Raw genomic sequence first — 13,540 nt, forward strand, 5'->3', positions numbered from 1 at the left:
CCATGGTCATGTGATTGCAATTTGGGCACTTGGCAATTGATTTGTGTTAGTTACATCATCTTGTGATCACATTATTGTGATTGCAACCGTCCCAGCTAAGTAAATTGGGGTAACCAGGTTTTCTTAATGATTGATGTACTTAAAGGCTAGGGTCATAAGTTCAGGTCTAGTCATGTAATAACTCGCTTAATAATCACATTCAATTATTGACTGAAATTTCTGGTCCCAATTGCAGTCATAAATTAATAATAACATTAATAATAATAATAATAATAATAATAATAATAATAATAATAATAATAATAATAATAATAATAATAATATTTTAATTTTTTATACCGCCCTTCTCCCGAAGGACTCAGGGCGGTGAACAGGCAAAATAAAAACAACAATCAAATACAGTAGAATAAAATATTAATTAAAAAACTTATTTAAATTAGCCCAATCTAAAATCTTTTAAAATCCCAAAACCTAATTTAAAAATTTTAAACCCTAAAAACAACTAAAATTCTATGCCAGTCCCGCACGGATAAATAAATAGGTCTTAAGCTCGCGGCGAAAGGTCCGAAGGTCCGGAAGTTGGTGAAGTCCAGGGGGAAGCTCGTTCCATAGGGTAGGGGCCCCCACAGAGAAGGCCCTTCCCCTGAGGGCCGCCAGCCGGCATTGCTTGGCTGACGGTACCCTAAGGAGTCCCTCTGTGAGAGCGCACGAGTTGGTGGGAGGCAAATTGAAGACTAAGTATTTGACTGAGATACTAAACCAGTTAATCTTTTTTATCAATTGTACAAGAACTGCAACAAAAATAAATGGTAGAATTTGGAATGCAGCAAGTACCGTTATTAAAATTAACGGGAAGCCAAGTTGATACCTGCACCAAAGTTTTATAGCTTAACTGTCCAGTTTAAATTTCCCAGGAGTCATAAAATTCAGGTTCCCATTTCTTGTTTGAAAAGCTTCAAAAATAACATCTTGCTGGATGCAAATCACAACTGTTCATGATGAGTCTTGGAGTGGAAAAAAATAATCTTGCCCCCCCCCCCATCCACCAAAAAACACTGAATGCTTGTTTGATACATTCATGTGGCCAGAGTATTTAACAGTCCTGAAACATTTTGTTCTCAGCAATAGCTGAGAAATAGTTAAGTATTTACTGTGCAAGAATGATAAATTCTTATGGATCATAACTGCATCTTGATAAATTATACATAATTATTTCCATATATGTACACTTAAATCAAAATTGGACAATAGCTTCAACAGATACAGGTAAAACACGTACCAGTCCATTACACTAAATAAACATTCTGATTATTTTAGATGGCTGTCAGAGGAATAAAAATCCTGCTTTTAGCTGGTTACATGGAATGCAGACACCCTAGCTTTGAAAAATACAAAGTTTAGCAGGACAAGTAAATGCTAGCAGGTATAATTTTAAATATAGCTTGTCTGCCACTGACATTTTTTTTTTTGCCTTCAGAGTTTGTAATGTCTTTTATATATAAAAAGGCTTTGGGCATTTTCTGACCGGAACAGCACTTCATAAACGAATCCACTAGCTTTGTAACAGCATGGTGCTTGATGGAAAATGTGAAGAAAATTCTTCTAACAATAGTTATGCATGTTTGTTCAGATGCTCAAATCCTTGGAAAGTAAGGGCTAGAAGATACTCCATGATGCTCCTTGGTGCAGTTACAAAACTCTAGCAATATATTTTAGCCTGGTGGAGTCTTTTGTATTGTTTTGACTGTCAATGAGAACGAGAGAAGTCCGCTGATGATTCTCTATTATTTCTGCCACACTGTCAAAGTGCTGGATTGGGAAAACAAAAATAGTTTATTCGACACAAATCCTGCTGAATGGGTCAACAATCATAATTTAAATTTAAATGCTCTTTCCCACTCCAATAGCTCTAAACAAAACAATTCTGTTTGAGAAGTCAGCGTTTACATCTTCTAAGTTCAATACTTTCTAGCACTTTTGTCTGTGAATTGTTCCCAATGGAGAGTAGGAGTAGAATAAGCTAAACTGCAAGTAGTACTTTTCTCAAGGCTGGCCTCTTTTTTTAGACAAAATCCTAGTACTAAATATGGCTTTATTTTGTCATTATCATTAAAATGGAATAGTTAAATAGTTTTAATGTCAGCATCCTAAAGTAACTTAAGTACATCTGTTTAACTTAATTGACACCAAATACTAAATAATGAGACATGTAGGAGTTTCTCTCTTGTGAAATAGCGGAACATGGAATATGTAGGTGCTAAGGCAATATAACCCATATAGGAGTGTTTCAGGTAATCCTGGAAGAAGATAATAGGGAAAGTAAATTCCATGTTCAACTGTTCTATAGGATTTTCTTTTTCTGAACATAAGTACTAATCAAAAGTTCAAATATGCATCCTACTTAATTCTCCCATATGATTTTTTACATTCTCTTGTCCTCTACTCACTGTCTTGTGTAAGAATGAAGTTACTGCAATCAATAGAACCAAATTTAGCAATTACCAAAATTTCATTGTTTCAGCGGGGCGGGGCGGGGGACACTTTAAGTGCAAGTAAATACAATAGAACTTCTGGTCATGAATGCTTCTGATCATGACAAAATCGGGTTCCAACTAAAAAATTCACAAAATTTTTGAATCTGGTCACAAACACATACTTGGGTGGCGATCAAACACGACTGCGGCTGATTTCCCCTTCTGTGCCATACAGAAAGTCCTGATCTGCTGAACAAACTTGTCTGCCATTCCACATGTTAAAGTTACCCTTTAATTTTGTTCTCACTGGTTTCTCGCTTGTTTTGTAAGATTAACTTCTCCCTGGCCAGGCAGACTCTCTCTCCTTCTACCTCCCTGGGAGAGTTGCGTGATGCTGCAGAAGCCTCGATCCCAGCATTTTTATTACTGTTGTTTTGTGTGTGCGGCGAGGGCTGGGAAACGAGCCAAGCAAGTTCTGCAGTTGGGAATCCCAACAGTTTGGAAGTCAGGATCTCCCCCCCGAAGCCCGCCTGCCCTCCCACCCAGGTTGTGAGAGCCGGGCCCCTAAGATGGCCGAAAGGAAGGCAGGAGGAGCTATCAGTGTTATTAAAGGATTTTACATTTTACTATTACACTGAGTTCTATGGCATAACTAAATATTTTTTTGTGTATTAAAATCTTTAAAAAAACAATATTTATATACAGTTCGTAGGGGTCTGGAATGGATTGATCATATCTGCATACAACCCAATGGGGAAATTTGGTTCGGGTCATGACCAAATCGTGTTACGACCAAAGTTACGGAACGAATTATGGTCGTGACCAGAGGTTCTACTGTACAGATTAATCCGAAGTAAATATTTCATTCCAAAAGCACGCTAAGAGTTTCTTAACAGTAATTGTAACTTTCGAATGAACACTTAATGATCAACATTAATGTGAACAATTACGATTCAAAAACTGCTTTGCAGAACAGCACCTGAATTTATGTAATGTATATTGTTTTAAAGGCAAGATCTGTACCGTATTTATCCCTTTGGATAAAAGCACTCTTCTAAAATTTTGTCCCAGGTGTGTTAAAACTTTAGTGCATTCTGGAATTGTGAAAGCTATGGTCCCAATACATTTTGAAAATTACCACAGATTAGCAAAGGCTGCGGTAAGAGCTTGATAAGAAAACGGCGATCCAAAATAGAAAAAGACAACTATATTTTGTTACAAGGTCCCACTGTTTAAAAGCACGCAGTCATAATTTGAAGTTTTAAGTTTTTTTTTTTTTTTAATGAAGTCATGATTCGTTTCCCTATCAGAAACTTCCCCCTTTGGAATTGAGCAACATCCCTTCAGGGGTGTCAAACTGGCGGCCTGCGTGCCAGATGCATCACACACAGGCCATGCCCACCCTGTCTCCACAAAAGCAAAAAATGTTGCGATACATCACGTGATGTCACATGACGTGATCGAGTTTGACACCTTTGGTATAGGTAGCCTAGTGCTGATTAAATTCTGCTCCCTTTGAGAATATTTACCGCTAAAAGCTTCTAGTGGGAAATCTTTAATAAAAAAAACCAGAGATTCATAGTTAAAGAGAATGGTACATTGTATTCACATTTTAATTGGACTCGTTTGAACTAAAATCTCTGTTACCTGTAAAGACGCTACTGTCATTTTTATGATCAACACATGGATCAACATATTTCTAAGCAGCGTAAACCAAATTTCCGTGCATGTATTTAGAATAAAAATCCAAAATAAATCACCCACCTCTTCACCAGTCTTTTCTCTACCTAGAGCATATTGTCTTTCAGATTCAATAAATCGGATTGGAATGTTATATACTCTTCTGTTATAAAATACAACCAGTGTATATGGTTGCTTAGAATCTTGTCCAGAACTCTTCCTTACTAAGAAAGACCCATCCTGAAAAAAAGAGTGAAAAGTATGAATTTCCAGGAATAATGTGAAGAAATAGTTAGTTCAATTTTCTGAATTCTTTTTTTCCCCTTTCTGATATCTTAATCGATAAAAAGAAAAGCCCTCCAGTATTGGGCTGGAGTTTTTGGCTTTTACAATCTCACGACTTACTCCTGTGTCCACAAAAGATCCATAAATCTTTTTAGGTGTACATAGAGAATTATCTAGGAATATGAACTGTATTCCTTCTGCATTGATTTCAGGGATTCTACTGTTACAAAGTTTATTTCTATCTGGGAGAAGAAACAATTCTTTACATTAAAGCTTTAAATCAAGAAACGGCTTTCAGAGTAAAGCAGATGTTCCCAAAATTGGATTTTTCTTGATTCACAGTGACCTTTGTTTCAAATATTTTTTAATGGAGCCCTGTAGGTCTAAATAAATACCTAATTTTAAGTAGGTAAGCAGTCCAAATTTAAAATATTCCACAGCGTCCCTGTTCTAGCAGCCTGGATACTAGGATAATTTCTGTGGACCCCAGCTTTATAATTACCGGTACTAAAACAATCCTGTTTACAACAAACATCTGCCTGTTCCTTAAAGGATATGTAGTCCCAAATATTTTATTAAGCAGCCCACCAATTTAATTGCATTCCCTTCTCTATTTAACTTAACCAGTCACCTCCTTTAGTCTACCTTTTTTTTCTTCTGTACACTTAGCTGAATCTTATGCAACTATGCTTTTCTGGTCCCTTCACATTTATACCAATAATATTTCAGTGATTTTTTTTGCCATAATTAACACTCCTTGTCATTATTAAGAAGTGCATAAAGTTGTTTTTTAATGTTCAGAAATAAAGATCCAGCGTTATTCAAATTATATCATATGAGGGAAATGGAATGTGTATCTTTCTGCCTGTTTGATAATCTTGTTTCAGATTCTCCTTTGCTTCTGAAGAATTGTTAGAAGCTGTGACTTTCAAGGAAATACCTTTTACCTTGTTTGATTTATATAATGCCTCCTCAGCTATTTTCCGATCACTAGAAGCCATGTACCATGCTTGACCAAGAACGCCAGCATCCTGTTAAAAAAAAAAAGGCATTCCTATCTATGTATCCCTAAAACCAAAGATTTCCTATGCTCTTTTTAAAATTAAAAATAAATAAAATTTTATAAATTGTATATTAATCAGGAAGTGTTTCACAGGATGTGAATGATTTATGAACGATGGGTAGATATGTAAATATGAAATAAGCCTATAGATTTAATCACAAAATCTGTAATATAAATATGTGATTTTTATAAACATTTTGATAGAAAAATATTAAAATGAGCATTTATTATTTATTTATGAAGAACTTGTGAATTACCCAAAGGATAGCTCATTACATTTTGATCAAAATTTGGTGACATCTAGTCCCCTCTCCCATATTTTAAAAAACCCTTATACTACAGTTATACCTGTTCTGCTTGAAAGCTATTACTTCGAGTGCATATAGTTTGGCTCGCAGGGTCTGGAGATCCTAAGAAAGAGAATATTATTTGTAGGCTACCATGAATATAGTGTCTATCTAAGTAGACTACTAATGAAAGAGCTGGTGCTGCAACATTGCCATCCTACTCTTTAGTTGTATTTGTTTTCTATTGAATATGTTGGCTTAGAATAAGTTATTTCCTTCTAGATCAGTGACAAGGACTGAATAAGGAAAATTCTAACTGGAATAAACTGGAAAACCAAAATTAAATCAAATTTCAGAATACTTACTTGACAGGATTGGTGGCTTCTGAGGTAATGGCCTAGGGGTTGGGGTTGGAGATTAAAGAAACAAAGAATGGCATTAGATATCATAATGCATTTGCCCGGAATTCAGTGATGTAAGAAAAAGATACAAAAAGTATCTAACATTTATTGATAAGAGTCTTGACAATTTGTAAAAATCTCCTTATCTGTTGACTGTTAGAAAGATATATTTAGGGTCCATATTGCTTGCATTGGACCATGTTATTGTTTGTTTGATTTAATTTAGGAATGTACATTCAGTAGCAAAGTAATTGGAAAGATGCAGGCATGCTTGCTATATTTCAGTGATTCCTTAAAGAAATTATACTTTTGGATGACTTACATGGCATTTGTGCTATCCTAGGAAATACGTATTTGTATGCTAAGGGGATGCCATGGCTCAGTGGTTAAAGACACTGAGTTTGTCAGCTGGAAAACTGATATCCCGGGTTCAAGACCCAAATGCCGCATGATGGGGATGAACTCCCGTAACTCGCCCCAGCTCCTGCCCCACCTAGCAGTTCGAAAGCAAGCAAGTGTGAGTAGATCAATAAGTACCACTTCGGTGGGAAGGAAACAGCTTTCTGTGAGCCTTGCTCTATAGTCACGTTGGTCACATGACCATATAAGCGTCTCTGGAATAACGTTGGCTTCCTTGGCTAAGAAACAGAGATACCTCCTAGAGTCAGATATGAAGAGGCAGTAACACAGATCCTTTTCCAGTTTTATAAACCCAACCTATGTTGGCTTGTAATCCCTGCTTAAACAATCTTTTTGCTTGGTTGATGACCCCAATGTGAATTATCCAAAAGGATTTGAAGATGAGCAGAAGATAATCTTCCTCAAACAGCCACCTGCTCCGCTCTTTAACAACAGTTGATAATAAAGACTAACAGAACCTTTGGTTGTGATGCTATGATATTTCGATCTTCCTGGTAATTTGTAACTGATTTTATGATGATTTCATAGAAGAAACAAATTGTGATACTCTACACGAGGCATTAAAAGCCTAAATAACCAAGTCCCATTTTTTATTGCAACCATAAATTTCCTATAAAGTTGAACTTGCTCATTAATGTTGTCTAAAAGCAATATGGAAGGCTTGTTAGTGCCACATACCACTGCATCACCTCTTTATCAACTTTTACATTCTTTTGAGCCTCCCCACTTTAGAGTTAGAACCGCCAGATCAGGGTCTGTAATAATAAAGCTGTTTTAAAAGCAAATGACAGATGTTTACTTTTGAATGCTGGAAGGGATGGGTGGAAGAGGCATATCGTGACTGGAACCCCGGCGGCGTTCAGCAGGTATAGGTTTATCTGAGTTTGAAAAAGGATAGAAAAGTCTGATTAGTTAGGTTCACAAATGAATCCAGCTTTGGTGGAACTACTCCAATTTGTACTAGAGCAATGATTCTAGGCTCAGATGTTGATCTTGCACTGGCTGATATACAATAGCAATAGCACTTAGACCTATATACCACTTCACAGTGCTTTACAGCCCTCTCTAAGCAGTTTACAGAGTCAGCACATTGCCTCCAATAATCTGGGTCCTCATTTTACCGACCTCGGAAGGATGGAAGGCTGAGTGAACCTTGAGCCTGAGATTTGATTTGCCAAACTGTTGCCAGCAGAAGTACCTGCGGTACTGCACTCTAACCACTGCACCACCACGGTTACAAGGTTGTTTGCTGATGTATTCAATCCTTAACTGACTAAATATCTCACTATATAAATAATACATGTACATTGATCATAGGATTCCCCTGAAAAAGCAGGGCTAGAAGATTGTGAGCCATGGTGGTGCAGTGGTTAGAGTGCAGTACTGCAGGCTACTTCTGATGACTGCTGGCTACCTGCAACCTGGCAGTTCAAATCTCACCAGGCTCAAGGTTCACTCAGCCTTCCATCCTTCCGAGGTCGGTAAAATAGGACCAAATTGTTGAGGGCAAGATGCTGACTCTGTAAATTGTTTAGAGAGGGCTGTAAAGCACTGTAAAGCGGTATTTAAGTCTAAGTGCTATTGCTATTATGCCAAATTTAAGTAAGCTGCGGACACCTCTGGATTAAAATACAATGCAAATTTTTCCTATAATTGCTAAAAGAGCAAGGGCAAGTTACTAAAAAACACTCCCTACCTATTTCTGTTCAATGGGTAGATAGTGACCTGATCATACATTATAATTAGTCATTATACTATCTAAGTAGAGCCAACTGAATAAATCATAATTGGCTGGATTATGTGTGAATCCATTCATAATATCACTTGGCCTGCGAAATAAAGACTGGTATACCGATTTTAGTAGACTTATCTGAACTGTTCCTTACATTACAGTCTGTTCATTAATTGTCAGAACACATGTACATGTGTTATCTTTAGAAAACAATCATGCATATACAAAGATTGCAATCTTATTTAAGCAGACTTTTAGTGTTTTGTAAGCACCGCAGTTCACCAGAAATTGGACTGTAATACACTAACAGGTTGGAGTCCAAATCCCACAATCTGTGCTCTCTGGGGCTAACTGAAGTTTGTCAAAGACATAAGCCTACTCTTAAATTAATTATTTATTGATTGATTAATCTAGTCTCCTTTTCTATACTGTAAAGGTGAATTCAACAATTCCAGCAATATACAATATGATGTAAGCTCAACTTACATCGTTTAATTTAATGACTGTTCAAAGTTACAACATCTGTGAAAAAAGTGATTTATGACTGATTTTCACACTTACAACCATTACAGCATCCCCATGGTCATGTGCTCAAAAGTCAGACGCTTGGCAACCGACTCATATTTATGACGGTTGCAGTGTCCTGCGGTCATGGAATCACCTTTTGCAACCTTCCGACAAGCAAAGCCAATGGGGAATCCAGTTTCACTTAACAACCGTGTTACTAACTTAACAACTGCAGTCATTCGCTTGACAACTGTGGCAAGAAAGGTCATAAAATGGGGCAAAACTCACTTAACAAATGTCTCGCTTAGCAACAGATATTTTGGCCTGAATTGTGTAAGTCGAGGAACAGATGGAAATTATAGCTACTGGCCTAGTGGGAAAATGTTTTCTTTGTTCTTAAATTGAGAAGATGAGGATAGTCCTGTGAATCAGGCCCAGGTCTGTCTAGCCAGCATTCAATCTCATATAGTGGCTCTGTCCAATAGAGGTGCTGGCTGGTTGCTTGGTTACTCCACTCCTCCTCTCCTCAGCTACCTGTTGGAATGTCCTTGGTTCCCACAGGAAAACCTTTGTTTTGACTATAAAACCCCAGCTATTTCCCCCCTCCCTGTCCCTTCTTCTTCCTTGAGGCAACCCTGAAGCCTCCAGGATGGCCTTAGCCAGGCTCGCTTCAGGGTTGACAGGCTCATCAGATGCATTTAATGAGGCCACAAATACGGTCTTCAGTCCACAAGCAGACAGTGAGTTTACTTGTCTTGCTATTTTAGCCAATGCAGTATTTGCAACATCTCTCCACACTCTAAATATATCTGTCTTTCAACTCACAGCTTGTCCCTATTATTTATTAGAAAAGCAAGTTACTGGCAAGATAATTCATATGTTCCACCGCTGCTACGATATTATTCTCCATAGAAAAAGTGACAATAAAATTAAAAGTTTTAAAAAGGAAAAAAAAGCAATTTACCTTCAGCAATGTTTAAGTGATCTCTATCAGGTAAGCCTGGTTTCTATCACATTAAATTAAAGCAAATAAACATAAGTAAGTTTTATTTATACACTTTTTTCAGACTTATCATCAACAGAAAGAATGTCTGATAAAACATACCACAATTTTAAGCATTTCCAAATACATAAATTGCATAGATTTCTGCTGCATTCTGTAGTGTTGCTGAATACTTGCTCTTCTGCAGAAGCAGTTAATTTTGCACGTAATCTCATTTGCATTTAGTAATGGGATATCGAAGATGATGATTTGGTAGGCAATCGTATTGAAAAATTAGAATAACCTCTCTCAATCTGATGGCTCTGGATGTGGTAGATCAGGGGTGTCAAACTGATTTCATTGAGGGCCGAATCAGGGTTGTGTTTGACCTTGGGGGACTAGAGTGGGCATGGCCAGAGTGGGTGTGGCTAGCTCGATGTCATTCCTGTCGGGGGCGCCTGTGGCGGCCTGAGTGTTCTGCCAGCGAAAAGGGGCTCCCGAGCTCTGTTTTTGGCTACCACAGCTTCCTGCAGCCCTCTGCCAGTGAACACGAGTTCAGGAGGGTCGCATGTGGCAGCTGAAAATGGAGCTTGGGAGCCCATTTTCGCTGGCAAAAGCACCACAGGCCGGTCCTTCATTGTTTCCAGGGTGGCCCCCATGGCCAGATCTAATGGATTGCTGGATCCGGCCCCCGGGCCTTGAGTTTGACACCCCTTTGGCAGATCATCAATATCCATAAATCCCTAGTCAGCATAGTCAGTATCCAATTGAGCAACTCAAATGTAACCCATCCAGAGAGTATCGGGCTGGGCAAGATTGGTTTAAAATACTAATTAATTTTGTGGATTGAAGAAATGTAAAAGTCAATGGAATTGTTTATTTGATTTGAAATGTTGACTCGTTTTCATTTGAGACATTCTGATTTGTATTTCAAAACACTTAAGATTCCGTTTTAAGCTGTCACTCTAAATCAATTTAATGTAACCACACAAATAGGGATGGGGTTTCATTCATTTGGTCAGGGCTAGTATCTTGTTTGGCTCACCCCTTGATTTCCCTGACAAAAGCAATTGAAGCATCAAATCAATTTCTAACTTTGAGTTTTTTTCTTGAATAAATTCAATCTGTATATTTTATGTAGCCATCTTTGAATCACATGTGGAAATTAAAACTCCGCATAGCTCTAGTAGGCTAATGCATTTAGAATTATTGTTTTTGCTTTGCACTCTTGACAATAAAGTTTACTGAGTTTTATGTTCACTGTAGCAAATTATAGCTTGGGCATTGAGCGATTGTCATATTAGCCACTGCATATTCATTATGTTAGCAGTGGAATCCATTCCGAATCATAATATGTGTCTTTCAAAACAGAAAATAAACAGAAAACAATTTAAATGTTTGGCAATTGCCAATATCAAAATTATAATTGATTCTTCAATATGAACAGAAGCTAAATATATTGAAAAAGGCTTTTGTCCTGGTCACAGGAAAGAAAAAAAATGCCAAAATCCATATTAAGGAAATATCTTTAACAGGCCAACACAGAGATATAAATGTGCTACATAGTGTAGTGGCAAAAAAATGCTCCAATTAAGTCAGTATGTTTAACAATATGTAATCCTGAATATTGATCACAGAAATAGAGACCATCCATTGGAAACAAGTATTGCAAACAGTGCTTGTTTCTTCTATCCAACATCTGTTGGGATAGTCCTGCTGCAACTTATCCAAGTTTACACTAACTGACCACAATTAACAGACATCACTGGTCTGTCGCTTCCAGATTTCATCTGAAACTTTTGCTAACATAGTACTGTGCCATTGCTCGCCAATTCTTTTTGCTCTGTCTAATTTCTTATCTACTTTCAAGATGAGAATGACTGCATCTATTAAAAGTGATATTTATATATATATAGATAGATAGATTTTGGGTACATTACGACACCTGCACTGTGTCTGCCCATTTCCTATGCTTGAATCAGTGTTTATTATATAAAACTTCCTATGATTCAGCACTGCAATTTTGCCAGAGGCTACGTCCAAATATTTTAGATACTGTTGAAAACTCCAGATCGTTTTGTAATGATATACAAAATAATTTCCAATAATACAAAAAAAGCATAATACAATCTATTTAATCCAACAGAATGCAAAATAAATATATGCATATATGCATATACATACTGTATATACATAGATACATAGCTTGAACAAGGTGGTGATGATATAATTGATTATTTTAGGTTGCTTTTAGATTGGCTCTTCAGTGTGACGATTATAAAAACAGAAACTCACCGGCGGTATTGCAGGATTCATTTGCTTTTTTCTGTAGGAAAAAAAAAGTAAGGATGCAAGAGTATTATTAAACTTCCTTTTGCTTTGCAGTCTTCTTTCTCACAATCCAATTTATGATCATCCAAGTTTGGATGCCTATATTTCTTTACGCAAGTCCTTCTCCTGCACGTCTCTAAACCAGGGGTCTCCAACCTTGGCAACTTTAAGACTTGTGGACTTCAACTCCCAGAATTCCTCAGCCAGCTTTGCTTTGCTGGCTGAGGAATTCTGGGAGTTGAAGTCCACAAGTCTTAAAGTTGCCAGGGTTGGAGACCCCTGCTCTAAACGGAAGTCTCTCATACAATGCATGATAAAGTGAAGCTAGCTAGCTCTGACAAGCACATAATTTATAAACACAGAGTGTATTGTTCTCATCGGTGCAATCTATGGGGAAAGCATTAGGCTTGGATTCAAAAGTCCTTTTGCAGGGAGTCCTTGAGTTAAAACCAGCCATTTAGCAACTACAACAATACTGAAAAATAGTGACCTACAACTGGTCTTCATACTTATGATTGCTGCAAGTGTGCCCACGGTCACATGATCAAAATCTGGGCGCTTGGCAACCTGCATGGATTTGCAGTATTCCAGGGTCAGTAATTGCCATTTGCGATCTTCCCACCTGGCTTCCGACAAAAGCAAAGTCAATAAGGGAATCCAGGTTTGCTTAATGACTGCATGATTCACTTAATGACTGTAGTGATTAGTTTAACCAGAACGGCAAAAAAAGGTTGTAAAACCGGGTGCAACTCTCTTGACAACTCTCTTGCTTACTAATGGAAATCCTGGTCCCAATTACGTAAGTCGGGGATTGCCTTATAGCACCATAGCACCATAGTAGCCGTGGTGGCGCAGTGGTTAGAATGCAGTATATGCATGTCCAGATGAGCCATGATGGTGCAATGGTGAGAATGCAGTATTTCAGGCTAACTCTGCTCACTCCCAGGAGTTCGATTCCTTCAATCCTGACGGCTCAAGTTTGATTCAGCCTTCCATCCTTCTGAGGTCAGTAAAAAGGAGGACCCAGATTGTTGGGGGGCAATACGTTGACTCTGTAAAGCGCTTAGAGAGGGCTGTAAAGCACTGTGAAGTGGTATATAAATCTAAGTGCTATTGCTAATGTTTCAACTTTATAATAAATGGAACTTAATAGCCGGCAAATGAGTCCATGGCAGCTATCAGCTCTGGCAGCAACCCAGCGAGCGTCTGCCAAGGTTTTTCTGTTATCTTTCTTGATGCCGGTGTGTCAACCAGGAAGTCAGGAATAAACAGCACTTCAGCTCAAGTTCTCTCCAGGCAATTGGATTTGTTCATCACGAAGCAGTATAGCGGCCCCTCCTGCTTTTATACCCTGTGGGGTGTGGCTCCGTGACTCAGC

The 13,540-nt window shown here is 37.9% G+C and overlaps 1 protein-coding gene across 5 annotated transcripts in view; it reads right to left on the reverse strand.

Annotated features, from left to right (window-relative positions):
• Positions 1 to 309: 309 nt before the first annotated feature.
• The window catches only part of BLNK (B cell linker), a 144,166-nt gene continuing 130,935 nt past the window's right edge, over positions 310 to 13,540 (reverse strand). For all 5 annotated transcript variants that reach the window (XM_058187428.1, XM_058187429.1, XM_058187427.1 and 2 more), the window contains 8 exons: positions 12,127 to 12,157; positions 9,814 to 9,856; positions 7,410 to 7,488; positions 6,155 to 6,186; positions 5,851 to 5,912; positions 5,387 to 5,470; positions 4,239 to 4,394; positions 310 to 1,809 (listed from right to left, as the gene is read on the reverse strand). In XM_058187428.1, the coding sequence (XP_058043411.1) occupies positions 1,690 to 1,809; positions 4,239 to 4,394; positions 5,387 to 5,470; positions 5,851 to 5,912; positions 6,155 to 6,186; positions 7,410 to 7,488; positions 9,814 to 9,856; positions 12,127 to 12,157 (607 nt within the window). In that variant the 3' untranslated portion in view covers positions 310 to 1,689. The remainder of the gene's footprint in view (positions 1,810 to 4,238; positions 4,395 to 5,386; positions 5,471 to 5,850; positions 5,913 to 6,154; positions 6,187 to 7,409; positions 7,489 to 9,813; positions 9,857 to 12,126; positions 12,158 to 13,540) is intronic.

Source organism: Ahaetulla prasina, chromosome 6, assembly GCF_028640845.1.
Source record: "Ahaetulla prasina isolate Xishuangbanna chromosome 6, ASM2864084v1, whole genome shotgun sequence".
NCBI lineage: Eukaryota > Metazoa > Chordata > Lepidosauria > Squamata > Colubridae > Ahaetulla > Ahaetulla prasina.